Below are 16,403 nucleotides of genomic sequence, written 5' to 3'. Positions count from 1 at the left end.
GTGGCCAGCTGCTTTACTTTTTCCCTCTTTTTGGGAGGTTCGCAGGAGGCTGTTTGGCGAATGGGAGGAAAATGGGGAGGGGGATTTTCCTGCCTGCCATCCTTCCCTCAGTCTGTGCTAAGCTTGAGGAATGGATGACAGGCAGGAAGATTCCCCTCCCCATTGTCCTCCCATTCACCAAAAAGCCTCTATTCCGAACCTTCAGCTCACTGAGTCTCGCCTGCTGCACTTCAAAAAAATAAGACCGTCTTGAAAATAAGCCCCAAGTGCTTATTTTCATGTCTAAAAAAAAATAAGACTTGGTCTGATTTTCTGAAAAACACGGTAGATTGGAATATCCAGTTATTTACTCACAATTAGGAGACTCACAGCATTTCCTTAAAAGGGATTTATAAGTGAAGATTTGCAAGCATGAAACCTGCTAGGGAACTGCTGGCAAAGCAATACTAGAAAGGGCTCTTCGGAAGACTCAGAGAAGCAGATTTAGGGGCCAATTTTCCCAACAGAGATGAATTACTACAAGCAGCAGAGGATAAATACATAAACAACATTTTGGAGAAAGGAAAAGTTAGGGGACCTCAGGCAATCTGATTTTAAATCAGCAATTCGACATCGACAGATATTTTAATGGTTAAAACCAGCGATATTTTTTTAAGAGTCAGAAATATCACATACCTAAAGATTTCAACAAGTAAGAAGAAAAAGGGTTAATGTCCCATATTTTATATAAATGGAGGATAAAATAAGCAAGCATCTTTTATACCGAAAAGGCCATTACTAAGTAAAACATTACAGACAAATAGTCATGAATAACAGTTGATGGAACTGGGCATGGCTAGTCTAGTGAAGAGAAGGACCAGGGGAGACATGATAGCATCTTCCAATACTTGAGGGGCTGTCAGAGAGAGGAGGGGGTCAAGCTGTTTTCCAAAGCACCTGAAGGCCAGACAAGGAATAATGGATGGAAACTGACCAAGGAGAGATTCAACCTAGAAATGAGGAGAAATTTCCTGACAATGAGAACAATCAACCCATGGAACAGAAGTTGCCTTCAGAAGTTGTGGGAGCTTCATCCCTGGAAGCTTTCAAGAAGAGACTGGACTGCCATCTGTCAGAAATGGTGTAGGGTTTCCTGCTTGGGCGGGGGATTAGACTAAATGACCTACAAGGTACCTTCCAACTCTGTTAATCTGTAATCATTCTGTAATATAACTTTTTTGAATGCTCCCCCTTTGGAATATGTAAAAACCATGCACTTCTAAAAAATAAAAAAGGTTTTGCTTGAAAAATATACTGCAGGAATCCAGCATGAATTGTAAGAAACTTAATCATATCTAGGTACTTACTTTGGAATTAAATATTCTGAAAACATTTTGGAGGATTTTCAGTCAGAAGAAGTTTCTGACTTTATGAAATGCCTACCATTTGACATTTTCAATTACAATTACTGTCCATTTGAATTTCTATATTTGGAAAACTGTTAGTAGAACAGTAGTGTATTAGGATTCAGCATTCACTATAAAATTCTTGCTACATTGCAAAAAAAACCCCAACTTTGTGTTTAAGATTGCACTGTATTCTGAAATAAAAATGACTAAGAATGATTCCAAGTAATCATGATTAGACTGTGCTGCTTTCATTGTACTTCTAGCTAAACAACATCAATGAGTGATGATTAAATTATACCATCCCAAATTAATACCATAAAATGTAGCACTCCTGGCAAATGTATCAGATTATCTGATACATGGGAAATGAGGTAGAAGGCAAGGAAGGTTTCAGTAATTCTTCTGATAAGCAATCTGCCTTCTGCAAACTTAATGCATTTAATGTAACTAAGCATTTAATTTTAAGTCAGCAATAATGAATATAATTAGTGGAAGGAGTACACTAAGAACAGTTGACTAATATTATTTAACATAATTCAAATATTATATAACAGGTAAAAATTGCATACAGGAGCCATAAGGCTTCGCCTTACCTGCTGGCAAATATTTTAGCTGATTATTAGCTAATCGAAGGTGGCGTAGAGATCGCAAACGCCCGATCTCCGGGCACACAATTTCAAGGGCATTGTCACTCAAGTCCAGAAACTGCAGTTTAACCAAAGAACCAATTGCTTTAAGGAAAAAAAAAAGTAATATATTTAATTTAGAATGAGACATCTGTTAATATTCCTAAAACACAAGACATCTTGCTGTACAGATTATCACATTTATTTTTTGCACAGCCTTCTGTGTAAAAGTCTATTTCAGCAGTTATACGGAAAGAACTTTGAGGGAACAAGAATATCATATCACTGGACATTAGGAAGTTAGGTGAGCCCAGGTATGGTAGTTGCTGGTATTCTCAGTTGCCATAATACAGTATTTCTTTACTTTGCAACTTTAAGATGTGTGGGAGGGCTGGCTGGGGAATTCTGGGAATTGAAGTCCAAAGACATCTTAATGTTGCTAAGGCTGAGAAACACTAACATAGTATGTTGTCTGTCTTTGTCTTTGGTTATAGGTTTTATTTGTTGTATGGTTTTAAAGAGAATCGTGTGTGTGTGTATGTATATATATATATATATATATATATATATATATATATATATATATGGTCGTCTGGGTTTTCATTAGTGTACAAAGAGGTTGAATTTATGCCCAGAATGTAAGAAGTCTCCAGCTATAATTCTCAGCGGGTTTCTGCAATTACTTAATCTATTTACATGAATGGTCCTGCACTCTGTAGAATCCCTACACACTCGAAGCAGTAAAAGAGGAAGAACAACTCTGTAGAAGCCATGCTAGAAAATCAAAACTACTGCAGCTCAGCCAAAATGTTTCTTTGATATTACTGGCACATTTCCTTCTCTAAACGGCAAATATTTTTTTTTTAAATCTCCCAGGGTTTATTTTTATAAAAGGCAATTGCATGGCGTACAACTGTTGAATGAATAAATTAAAAAGAAATGCTTTATAAAGGATGAATAAGGTTAAAAATCATATCTTGAGTTGAAGCTGAATGGTACTTAATGGCATTTTGGCTGCCTCAGTGCTCCAACTACAAGCAAAGTCAAAGGAACAAAGAATATATCTGAAAATCCAGACATTATTAGGGCACTCACCTTCAGGTACAATAATGATATTATTTGAATGCAGGTATCTGAGGAAAGAACAAAATATATTGTTATTTTCAGGAGTGGGAAAATAAGGCCAGTTTTATTTACTTAAAGAATTTAAATAGCTGTTTATCTCATATAATGATCCTAGGTGGCACACAGTTCCTCAGAACTTCAGACCTTGACTCCATCTTGCTAGTTTGAGCAGCAGTCTGCAGTCCCTCATCCCTAATCTCACAGTTTCAAGGCACTGGGAAAAGATCTTGAGAAGATTGCTGAATTGCTGGGTACCTACGAGACCGTCTTTTGCCACCAATAGCCTCCCACCGACCAGTTCGTTCTCACAGGGAGGGACTACTCAGGGTACCGTCAGTCAAATTATGCCGACTGGCGACTCCCAGGGGGAGGGCCTTCTCTGTGGGGGCTCCAACCCTTTGGAATGAACTGCCCCCGGAGATACAAAATATCCCTGATCTCCGTGCTTTCCGCCGTGCCCTCAAGACCCTGATGTTCCAACAGGCGGGGCTAAACATACGAACATGTGAATGATTTTTTTAAATGTTATCTAATTCTGGGTTTTATTTAATTGACCAAACTAAGTAATAATTTTAATTAGCAATTTTATGATGTTTGTGTGTCTATATTTTTCTTGACTGTACACCGCCTTAAGTCCTACGGGAGAAAGGCGGTATAGAAATATAATAAATAAATAAATAAATAAATAAATAAATAAATAAATAAATAAATAAATAAATAAATAAATAAATAAATAAATAAGTAAGTAAATAAGTAAATAAATAAATAAATAAATAAATAAATAAATAAATAAATAAATAAATAAATTGACCTAGAGAGGATCTAGGATCATCAGGCACCAGACCAATCCAACTAGTATGTATCTAAATTACACAATGAATGATTGAGGGAACTAGGTACCAGTATGTCTAGCTTATTGAAACGAAGGACAATGGGTGACATGGTAGCAGTTTTTCATTACTTGAGGGGCTGTCACAAAGAAGAGGAGGTTGACCTATTCTCCAAAGCATCTGAGGGCAGGACAAGAAGCAACAGATGGAAGATTATCAAGGAGATCCAACTTGGAACGAAAGAGAAATTTCCTGACATTGAGAACAATTAACTAGTGGAACGGCTTGCCTCCAGAAGTTGTAAATGCTCCAACACTGGAAGTCTTTAAGAAGGGATTAGATAACCATTTGTCTGAAGTGGTATAGGGTGTCCTGCCTAAGCAAGCAAGGGGTTGGACTAGAAGACCTCCAAGGTCCCTTCCGACCCTATTAGTCTACGTTCAGTGTTCTATTATTTGTAAAAATAATAAAGACCGGATATAAACAAACAAACAAACAAATGCTTATGACATAAATAACTTATCAGCCAGATGCTTCGAACCCAACACCTACCATATGTGATTTCCTATGCGTGTGGATGATAGACACAAAACGGGAGAAAAAGAAAAAGTGGTGGATGTAAAATTAAATCTGTAAATCTCACTATTTCTCCTAGGCTTATTTGTTTTGATTTATGGCTTTGAACGTATCCATGTATTCTACAACAGCGGAAACAGGCATGCTACTTGATTCTTTTATTCCCTCATTGTCAATAAAGGAAGTAGGTTACAATTAAGTCAGTCATGTCAAATAGCTGCTGCACCGTCAAAATGAGATAATCTTAAGTACACACCATTGTGGCTTACTCTCTGACTGAAACCAGGCCAAGGTCAACAGATTTCCTATCTGAGTTAAGACCTCTTTCTTGTGACTAATTCAGAATTAGACAGATTGAAATTGCGTTAGAGCAGGGATGAAATGCTCCCGGTTCGGACCGGATTGCCCAATCCGGTAGCAATGGCGGCGGGTGGTTCGGAAAACTGGTAGCAAAAATCCCTGCACCCACCCCACCCCTGTGCCCAGCCGAGCCGCGCAATCATCAGAGGCTTTTTTTTTTTAACGTTTAAAAGTATTTTTTCTACAACCTCTTCGGGTGAAAAAAATGCTTTTAAAAGTAAAAAAAAAAGCCTCTGATGATTGTGCGGTTCAGCTGGGATCGTCATAGGCTTTTAAAAGCATTTTTTTCTGCAACCTCTTCAGCCGAACTGCGTTAGAGCAGTTCCTGCAAAGGAAAGAACTACTGGAATTCCCTTTCAGAAATCACAGAGAAAGTATTACTATCGTCTGCATTTGAAAAGTATCATTAACCCTCACCCTAGCCAGGAAATCAGAAACGTATTTTTTTTATCGAAGTTCTTCTAATTTTTTTTGGTGCTGATTTCAATCTTCACAGTTTCAATGCCAACATGAAACCAATTGCAAGTGGCAATTTTAATTCAACAAAAATTGAGAAACTGATACTATTTAAAATAAAATTTACTTATTTAAAAAAAAAAAAATTCCCCTTGTTTACCGACAAGCCCAAGCACATTCAGACTAAGAACTACATTAAGTACCACCAAAGGCCGAGGTGTGTTCCATTCCATCACGCAATCTGGTTTTTAAAAAATCTTCTTGCTTCTATTTTTTCCCTTCCGTTGTGCCTGGAACTATTTATGAGGTGCTTTGGATCCTGACCTATATTTATGATTAAGAAGCCCTCTTCTTTCATGCAACATTAGCTAGAATTGTTTAAGGACCCATCCGACACAAACGATTTTAATAGAGCTCCACTAATTCGACGCTCTGGGTTTTCTTATGGCATTCATTTCAATGCCCTGAGTAAGGAACGTACACAAGCACCATTACGATTGCATTGTTTGAGGTTGAGATGATCTATTAATTATGCATGCAAAGTTGACAAGATTGTTATGGAGCATTAGAAAAAGTAGGAAGAACTGTCACTCAAATACGGACAGCCGTATTAGTGTTTCCATGTCGGAGAGGATTCCAATGCCATGCTTTTTAAAGCTTGGTTAAAATATAACTGGGAAACAATTTCTCATCAAATCTCCTAAAGAAAATTGAAGTGTCAGGGTTGAAATCTTTTGAGTCCATCGTAACACAGAATCACAGCCGGAATAATTTTTTTTTTATCTTATTAGCAGCTTCCGTAAGGTTTGCTCCACTGCACCTCAACTTACGTTTTACAATCTGATAAAACATTAACAAGATTAAAATATACCCAAATTGAAATCCCAACCTTTCTAACGATAGAGTAAATTAGACAGGGAGGAAAAAGAGGATTAAAGAACGTTAATATAATTTGGGACAAGAAAACGTTAGTATGTGGCTCAACAAGCTTGCTGACTTTTCAGAGCTTCTAGAAATAACCTCTTTCAAATATTAAGAAGATTCTTGTGGCTTAATCAGATTATGTTTGAAACTGCATGGTGCCAAAAACATGCAACTCTCATGGAAGCTGTACTTTAAGTTCATTAAAAGAGAATTCCCACTAGATAAGATGAGGCAAGATTATTCCTTAAAGAAGCTGCAGACTGCAATGACCTTCAAAAATTAATAACTGCACTGCTGACACTCAAATTATAAATAAGGGACAGCTTGCCGTGGGTTGCTATGATGATGATGATGATGATAATTTAAGTGGAGATTTAGATCACATTTCTTAGTTATATGGGATCAGCCTGCATAGAACAGCGTCCCTGTATAATATACATAAATAATTTAGCCCACATCCTTTGACCATAGAGAGGCTATAAAATATGACCTGGTTACAGATGTGCTTCTCTAATTATTTTAAACCACTAATGCTTACAGGAACTGTTGCCATGGCACTGTAGCTGAAAATTATTCCAGGCGTTGTGAGAACAATGCAAACCCTTTCAAAGTTTGGAAAACGAAGCTTCCTTATCTTAACAACGGAAGTAGCTAAGTTCTCCAGAAAGTTTTGGCACTATTGCTAATGAGGGTTTTCTCTTGCCCACGTTGGTCTGTCCAGACAACATTCCCACAGGATTGCTGATGAAATACACGAATGAAGGCGAATATATGTGTCCCTGGATAATGTTACAGGATGCAATCTGGGTTGGTCAGGCTAGTCCAGGGTGGTCAAACTTGATTTCATTGAGGGCTGCATCAGGGTTGTGTTTGACCTGGGGGGGGGAGTGGGCGTGGCCAGGATGGGTGTGGCCAGCTGGCTATCACCCATGTCGGGGGTGCCTATGGCGGCCCGAGTGCTCCCAAGCTCCGTTTTCAGCTGCAACAGCCTCCTGCAACTCTCTGCCAGCAAAAACGGGAGCTCCATTTTTGCTGGCAGGGGCCAGTCCTTCGCTGTTTCCAGGGAAGCCCCGCAGGCCAGATCTAAGCACCCGTGGGCCGGATACGGCCCCCGGGCCTTGAGTTTGACATTAGAGAGAAATTCCCCTTTAGATGGGCTCCAACACAAGTCCCAAAGCTTGGAAGACAAAATCTCTGGTCCCGGTGACCAACCCAGATTGTCTCCTGCAAATATATTAACTGTTCAGATAAAAAAAAAAAAATGGAATTATATAAGATGCAAGGTTCTTGTATTCCTAACCAAAGCATACAATCTCACATTCTTGATCAAAGGAACCAATGGTGAAATAGTTATTAAAGGTATTAGAATACTGTGTTCTAAGGAGGATAGGACACTCTAGGACAAAGTAAAATGCTGCTCTAAATCCTTACAGAAGATAAGAACTTGATTGTTACAAACTGTATTATTGTTAGAAAGTATATTCACAAGTTTCCGGAGTAAATAATCAAGCTGACGTAGATAAAATGTAGCCACTCAGCAAGAACTGAGCATGATGATGTTTCCTAGCTCTTTTTCACAGAATAATATCTATAGGTTCACAGGCATTGCCCCATAGCTTGGGGATGATAGCATAAGAACAAAATTAGATCAGGACTAATTTTGATCAGGGAAAAAAAGAGCTCGTAATATACCGTTTATATCCACTTAACATATTTTCCCATAAGTCAAGCCAATTGTATATATATCTCAGCATAAATACTAGCAACAACAAAAATAATATACTTACAGTTCCACAAGATTTGGAAGTTTCTGGGCAAGGTTTTCCGGCTAAAAAAAAAATATAGACAAAGTTATAAATTTCATTTTATAAACTCAACATCAATTTGTTTCTTCCTTCAGGCTAGAACCAGGATGAAGCCTTGGGTACCAGAAACCTAAAGCTACACACCAAATTATTATACCTGTTCCCCTATCTGATTTGGCAATTATTGTTTTTAGCCTTGCCTAACCAGTAACCAGGGATGCGGTGGCTCAGTGAGCTTGTCGATCGAAAGGTCGGCAGTTCGAATCCCTAGTGCCGCGTAATGGGGTGAGCTCCTGTTACTTGTCCCAGTTTCCGCCAATCTAGCAGTTCGAAAGCACGTAAAAAAAAATGCAAGTAGAAAAATAGGGACCACCTTTGGTGGGAAGGTAGCAGCGTTCCGTGCGCCTTTGGCGTTTAGTCATGCCGGCCACATGACCACGGAGAAGTCTTCTTCGGATAGCGCTGGCTCTTTGGCTTTGAAACGGAGATGAGCACCGCCCTCTAGAGCTAGAAATGACTAGCACGCATGTGCAGGGAAACCTTTACTTTTTTAACCAGTAACCACAGACTTCACCAAGTAGGAGTGTGTCAAGTCAACAAGCAGAAAGCAAATAACCTTCCAATGTAAAAACTGGGAATTCTAGAAGAGTGTAGTTGGTTCACATTAATAAAACAAAATATTAATTAATGTAATCCAAAATCCTAACATATCGAAATTCAGTAACTAGTGACAAGATTAGTAATATCAACTGTATTTTCAAGCTAGCCTTTATACTACAAAACAACAGAATTAAATTATATTGATTACTTCAATCATGGTATTTTAATTATTTTATAAAAAACACAAGCTCAGGCTGAATTTGTTTTGAAATAAACTTTTTACAGTTTATGCCACTATATCTTTTTTTGGTGTATATAAAATAATCTGATTTTGCCACAATAAACAATGAAACCATTTATCTTAATGTATCTTTGTTTTTATCTTTTTATCTTTTTTTCCCCTCTTACTTTAGAATTCAGAGGTTTATTTCATGAACAATTTGGAACCTGAACTGCCATCATAACACAATTTATATCAATAACCCATTGCAATGAGGTCCAGAGACGACAGCTAGCTCCAGCAAGGAATAGCTATGGCCAGTGGCCCTGAACTCATCCCAAGACATTCTCAGCATTTTATTTACCAGGTACCCCCTTTAATTGCCTTCTGTGGCCACGGACCATGGCCACGGATCCTCAAGACTTAACTCAAGATTTAAATCATAACCTTTTTTTCCAAGCCTTTGCTCAATGCCTGTGAGAACATTGTGGTCCCTCCAGGGATCTGCAGACCACAGGTTAATAACTAACAAAAATAAATAATTTTGAAGAATTTATGAGATAAGGATTCAAGAAGGAGTATGGTTTAAAGCATATGTTACAACTTTTTATTCAGTTACTGTTTACAGGGGTGGGGAGGTGCTTCTCTAAAAAGGAGTTGCTGAAAGAAGCTTATAAAATATAAAAAGTGTGCAGTCTATTCGTATGTAAATGTGCAAAGTTAAAAAAAACAAACAAATCATAGCCAGCAACTACAGATGGTTAAATAACTTGGAAGGGTAGGATACTACTGGCAAATTATTTCAATTCGTAATTTGATCGCAAGCAATCCCTTTAGAGTCTTCTCTTTCAGCTAAGCACATATGCAGAACAGTTCATAGCCTCCTCAGCCCTTTTTTTCCAGTTAAGAAATTCAGGAATTCTGAGTTTGGTTTCCACCTACTGGGGAATTAATGTTCAACACGCTGAAGTTGGGCAGCAGTTTCTAACTGAATTCTAACAAACGGCCACGTTTTTACTGATTTGATAAGGTAGCAATATAGCAGTATAAAGGTAAAGGTTCCCCTCGCACATATGTGCTAGTCGTTCCCGACTCTAGGGGGCGGTGCTCATCTCCGTTTCAAAGCCAAAGAGCCAGCGCTGTCCGAAGACGTCTCCGTGGTCATGTGGCCGGCATGACTCAACGCCAAAGGCACACGGAACGCTGTTATCTTCCCACCAAAGGTGGTCCCTATTTCTCTGCTTGCATTTTTTACGTGCTTTCAAACTGCTAGGTTGGCAGAAGCTGGGACAAGTAACGGGAGCTCACCCCATTATGCAGCACTAGGGATTCGAACCGCTGAACTGCCACTGTTTAAAAAAAAAAAAGATGACATTTTCTCAAATCAGAATGGCATCCTCAAAAGTCTTTTGTTGAAAACCGCCTACATCCCGTAACACCTGCTTGTCAGTTCCAATCTTGCAGAGTTGGGGTCTTCTGGGTTCCTTTGATGAAATAATTTCATCTATCTGTACACTGCAAGTTCACCTCCTCCGTAGCAGTGCCTGCCCTCTAGAACAAGGCTTACCTCAAAATCTGGGTGGACCTCACTCTGCAGTGACTGTATTTAGAAGAGCAGTGAAGTTCTGCTCTTTCCTGAGGTCTTTGGTGAGGTAGAGTGGGACCCATTGCTTCATTGCACTTGTATTCTTTTATTTTTTTATCTTATGCTATAGCAGGTGGTGTCCAACCTGCAGCCCGTAGACTGCATGCGGCCCTGGACAGCTAGTAATATGGCTGCCCAAGATTGTAAACATTTTATCATTATATGTTTTTATATACATTAAATATATATTTTATATGTGGCTTAAGGCAATTTCTCTTTACTTTTTACCCATGCCTTACAGTATTCGTTTTCTGACTTGGCCTACCTGAAAAGGTTAACATAGAACAGGGGTGTCAAACTTGCAGCGTCACGTTGTCGTCACATGACGTATCACAACTTTCCCCCCCTTCGTTAAAATGGGGGTGGGCGTGGCCAGTGCGTGACGCATCCAGCCCGTGGGCTGTAAGTTTGACACCCCTGACACAGATCATCCCAAAGGTGCTTTTTCAAGAGGCAACTGGACTTTCAGCTTTTTCTTTGAAGACATTTCACTTCTCATCCAAGAAGCTTCTTCCCCTTCTGCGTTGAGAAGCAAAATGTCTTCCGAGAAAAACCAGAAAGTCCAGTTGCCTCTTGAAAAAGTACCTTTGGGACAACCATGACCTGGATGACTGAGATCCTATTTTTTGCCCCACATAAGGAATAACTGATACTTCAAAACACAAATTCTATTCAACCCAATAACAAATCTTTTGCTTATTAAACAATGAAGCGACATACCAAGGTAGTTAAGGAATTTCTTTTCATGTATAATCTCTCCAAGTATTGCAGACCTTCATCCTTCAGCAATTCTAAAGGAAAATGATGAAGATTTCGATAGTTCAAGAACAAATTCTTGTGCCTTTCTAGCTTTGCCTCTGATATCGTTTTACAAAGTTCTGATGCCATGATGGCAGATACTGGTCCAGCCACCTTATTAGATCTCTATTCATGGCAAAAATTGATCATTTCTGAAAGAAAAAACAGAAGAAAAAGATTATCAATAATTCTCTTAATGATTTTCAAAAGCAGTTTTTCAGAAGCATCAATGTTTTTTAAATCTATGCAACTTTGTCACAAAACGAAAGCAAAACACAGCACGCTCTCTAACCGTAGAAAACAAACAACAAAGCGGTGTAATAAAACCAAGAGAACAACAAAGTTTCAAACAGAAAAATCAACATAGTAGCAACATTTAGGGCAACTGACTCAACAGATACTAAAATCTGACTAAAATCTAAAATAGTACAGATACTGTACTAAAATCTATGCACAAAAGCAGGAAAATATTTGTCAATTTAGGTGTCTTTAATTTATTATACCTTACAACCCAACATTAGCATAACTGCTATGTGTATGAAAATAATGCTCACAGAGAAGTGGGAGAGGTTTTAAAGATACAAAGGCTGTTTGAAAACCTGTTTCATTATGACATACAAATAAGCAGATATGTACTTAGCTTTCCCCTGTACAAATAAGTTGGACAGACATCCAAAAACCAATGGAAATGTTTATTTTATTTAAAGCAAAAATGAGATAAATCTAAGTAGCACCAACAGCAATTATGTAAACCAGTGACAGGGAACTCTGATCCTTCAAATGCTACCCTCTCCTAGCATCTCACAACTGGCCAGGGATATAGGCAATATTAAGGATACTATAACCACTAGGACCTGTTTTATCATTACAAGCAGCAACTCACTTTAAACTCCCTTTTAACGACCCTGCAACCCCTTGATGACTGGGTGGAAGTGAGCATTTACATTCAGCTATAAAAAAAGACACAACTTCCAGACCAGGTTGTTGCCAGCTTTCCTTTCCATCTTGGACTATTAAAAACCAAAAGCAGAATTCAAAGAATTCAGAATTCAAAGACGCTGATCACAGCTTAAAACAAAAACAGCTCCCCCAAAGCCCACTCCCCCCAAAAGGTTGCATGATGTAACACCAACTGCTTAGCAACACTCATGCCCCGCCCCCCCTAAAAATCCCATCTTTGGGACATCCACCAGTTGCCTGGCCACTTTTGCCCCCAACCAGTGACTGATGACCTAACACAATTATGTTAAACTATGCCTCGCTGCAACATGCTTTACCCCACATGCTACAACTGAGAACACATAAATGATAACCGTGACATTTTGCTGCATTACAGGATGTTGTGCCACTGCCATCATCATGTTCGCTCCACACTAGATTGGCAAGAAGAATAGAATAGACCTGGAAGGGACCTTGGAGGTCTTCCAGTCCAGCCAAGAAAAGCTCAGTCTGACGTGGGATCCCAGAATCAGCAGCCAGCACCATCAGTTAAGGCTCCCACATCAAGTCTGTAGGGATTCTCAGTCATCCAGGTCATGGTTGTCCCAAAGGTGCTTTTTCAAGAGGCAACTAGACTTTGTTTTTTCTTTGAAGATGTTTCGCTTTTCATCCAAGAAGCTTCTTCAGCTCTGACTGGATGGTGGAGACTGGAAAGATTTCACCCTTTGAATGGTGTGGGAGTATGAACAGATTTCCAGAACATTTGCAAATCCTTCCATTCCCCACCATCCAGTCAGAGCTGAAGAAGCTTCTTGGATTAGAAGCGAAACATCTTCAAAGAAAAAACAAGAAAGTCCAGTTGCCTCCTGAAAGAAAAAAAAGCACCTTTGGGACAACCGTGACCTGGATGACTGAGAATCTCTACAGACTTTTAACTATACAATTTGGGATGGACACCCTTGGAATGGAGGGTGGGAGGAGGAATGGATTTCCAGAGGGGGAAAAAATTGCAGACTACAGAAACCAGGAGCACCACTCAGGTGACCCTGAGGACACAGATAAAACTCCAAGTGCTTCAATGACCCTCTAAAAGGATGCAAATGACCAGCTGTCTGCAAGGAATATAAATCCTTCCATTCCCGACCATCCAAGTCAGAGCTGAAGAAGCTTCTTGGATGAGAAGCGAAACGTCTTCAAAAGAAAAAAACAAGAAAGTCCAGTTGCCTCCTGAAAAAAAAAAGCACCTTTGGGACAACCATGACCTGGATGACTGAGAATCTCTACAGACTTTTAGCTATACAATTTGGGATGGACACCCTTTGAATGGAGGGTGGGAGGAGGAATGGATTTCCAGAGGGGGAAAAAATTGCAGACTACAGAAACCAGGAACACCACTCAGGTGACCCTGAGGACACAGATAAAACTCCAAGTGCTTCAAAGACCGTCTAAAATAAGGGTCCCCAAACTTGGCCGCTTTAAGACTTGTGGACCTCAACTCCCAGAATTCTCTTCTGGGACTTCTTAAGACTTGTGGACTTTAAGTCCACAAGTCTTAAAGCGGCCAAGTTTGAAGACCTCTGCTCTAAAAGGATGCAAATGACCAGCTGTCTGCAAGCAATATCAACCCTTCCATTCCCCACCATCCAAGTCAGAGCTGAAGAAGCTTCTTGGATGAGAAGCAAAACATCTTCAAAGAAAAAAAAAACCAAACCAAAACAAGAAAGTCCAGCTGCCTCCTGAAAAGAAAATGGAAAAAAAAAAAAAAAAAGCACTTTTGGGACTCTCCTACATCAAGATGGCAAAAGCCCCATAAATTGTGCTTTGGTTTAAATTGGCTTGACTTGACTTGGGTATTTCTGACCCTTCTGACTAAGTGGAAGCTGTAGGTGGACTTCAACTCCCAGAATCCCTCAGCCAGAACAGGGAATGGCTGGCATTGAATGGCCGGCTGGGGAATTCTGGGAGTTGAAGTCCACATACCCACCTGTCACTTGCTCAGAAAGGAGAAGCGGACGGGGTTTAGGCGCTTCCAACAACGGCTGCCGATGGCAACGGGGGCTCCCCCCCCACCCCGCTATCCCCATCCAAGGGGGGGGCAGCCAGGAAGCTGCTCATCATCCCCCCCCGGGCCCGGTTGCTACGACAACGGGGCCCACGAGTGGAAAGAGAGACCGAAGAACGGCAGCTTCTCCCCCGGGGAAAGAGAAGCCGCCTCGGGGCCAGCGCGCTCACCGGCGGTTCCCGGCCGAAGAAGGAGGAGGAATCTCTCCTCCCTCGGCGCAAAAACATCGGCTCGCCCACAGAAAACACCTCCGCGGGCCCTCCGAGCGTCAACTTCCGGCTCAGCGGCGGCGGAAGTGACGTTCTGGAAAACGCGACTTGGGGCCCCCCGCGGGAAGTGGGCGGAGTCTCGCGAGACTTTCGCTTTCGTCCCCGTTTGCGGCGCGCTTTGTTTGCTCACGCGGAGGGAGGGAGGAAGGGAAGGAAGGGAGGCTTGGATGGGAGGCCACGAGGAAATCTCCGCTGGGAGGGTTAGATCGGGGGGGTATCCTTTCCCAAGAAAACAATAAAGTTACAAATGAAGGGAGGAAGGGGGAAGGAAGGAAGGAAAGATGAAAGGGAGAGGAGAGGGAGAAAGAAAGAAAGAAAGAAAGAAAGAAAGAAAGAAAGAAAGAAAGAAAGAAAGAAAGAAGGAAGGAAGTTGCGAAGACACTAGAAGTTCCAGATTAGCTCCAGTGTGCATTGTTTCTCTAACCAAACCTTGGCTGAGCTGCTGAGTTTTGAATCCCAAGTCAAGAAAAAAAATTGGAAATGGGGATTGGACTAAATGACCTTCCAACTCTGTTATTCTATTCTATCCTATCTAAATTCTGGGTTTTCTGGATGCCAAAAGAAAACTATGCTTGCAACTGAGCAGTTTAGCTTAACTGGCTGCAAACTATACATCCTTTCAGAGAGATACATCACCTTCGTATTTTTATAAGTTTGTTGTAAATTTTTTTTTTTATAAGTTTTTGTTCTGTGCTGGGTTTATTTAAACCCAACTCAGATTGTTTGAAAGGGCAACAACTCCTTTCCTTCTTTTTTTCTGTGGCCAGTTGATTGATAACGTAAATAAAAAGAGTAACTGAACAAATGGTTGTTAATAAAAGACTACCCATACTTCCTCTTAGATTAATGTAGTACAGGTAATCCTCCGTTTACAACAGTTCATTTATCACTGTTCAAAGTTACAGTGGCACTGAACAACTGTCGCACTTAGCAATAGAAATTTTGGACTCGGTTATAGTTTGTAACTTGAGTACCCGTACAACAATCATGTTTTGGAATAGCAGATTAAGATACCACCTTGTAACATGTAACAAAATGCAGGAAAAAGCCAAAATCATATCTGTTTGTCAGACCTAGATTGTCTTCTTAATAAATTCTCTTCATACAAGAGCTTTGAAATGAGATTAGAAATGGCAAATTTATCAGTTCTGATGTTCTCCCTGATTCCAGGATTTATATTGGTACTTTTGAGTATTAGTTGACAATAGCCAGAAGATGGCGTTCTTGTACATTTAATGGTATTCGGTACAGTACTTGGTGCTCACTTTAAAACATAGGATGGCCAACCCAATTAATTTTGAAGAACAATTGCACGTACAGTAATATGACTTTTAATTATTGCTGCTTTAAATGTTAACAGTATTAGAAGCTGCTATATATTTCCATCACTCTATTCCATAGTGTTTGCTTTTTATTTGTATGTGGTGAGAAATGGGGAAGTCAATGGATTGTTAATTGGGGATCAATTATTGAGGCTCAAGGCTAGTTTGTTCGACTTTTGCTTGCAAAAAAACATCTTGATCTTTGTACTGCCCACATATGACCGTAGTTACATCTGTTAACCATTATACCCAATTAAATAGGAATTTTTTTCTCTTAGCAAGTACTCAAAAGCAAGTACTGCTTTTGAATAAAAAATGTACAATGCAAAAGGATGTAAGCAGAAAAAGAAGATGTCTACATACACAGTATTTGTACAAACAAAATATTTTTGCGATTCTAATATAATAATAATAATAATAATAATAATAATAATAATAATAATAATAATAATAATAAT

General features: G+C 39.7%; 1 protein-coding gene across 2 annotated transcripts in view; it reads right to left on the bottom strand.

Moving 5' to 3' along the window:
* LRRC28 (leucine rich repeat containing 28) overlaps nt 1–14,721 on the bottom strand; it is a 49,916-nt gene extending 35,195 nt beyond the window's left edge. For both annotated transcript variants that reach the window (XM_034424722.3, XM_034424724.3), the window contains exons 1-5: nt 14,525–14,721; nt 11,276–11,505; nt 8,073–8,113; nt 3,110–3,147; nt 1,982–2,119 (exon numbers count right to left, since the gene is read on the bottom strand). In XM_034424722.3, coding sequence (XP_034280613.1) covers nt 1,982–2,119; nt 3,110–3,147; nt 8,073–8,113; nt 11,276–11,443 — 385 coding nt within the window. In that variant the 5' untranslated portion in view covers nt 11,444–11,505; nt 14,525–14,721. The remainder of the gene's footprint in view (nt 1–1,981; nt 2,120–3,109; nt 3,148–8,072; nt 8,114–11,275; nt 11,506–14,524) is intronic.
* Between the last annotated feature and the right edge of the window lie 1,682 nt (nt 14,722–16,403).

Source organism: Pantherophis guttatus, chromosome 13 (genome assembly GCF_059756535.1).
Source record: "Pantherophis guttatus breed Tessera chromosome 13, ASM5975653v1, whole genome shotgun sequence".
Classification (NCBI taxonomy): Eukaryota; Metazoa; Chordata; class Lepidosauria; order Squamata; family Colubridae; genus Pantherophis; species Pantherophis guttatus.
Note: the sequence above shows the minus strand (reverse complement) of the source record. Positions and strands in the feature narration are given on the sequence as shown.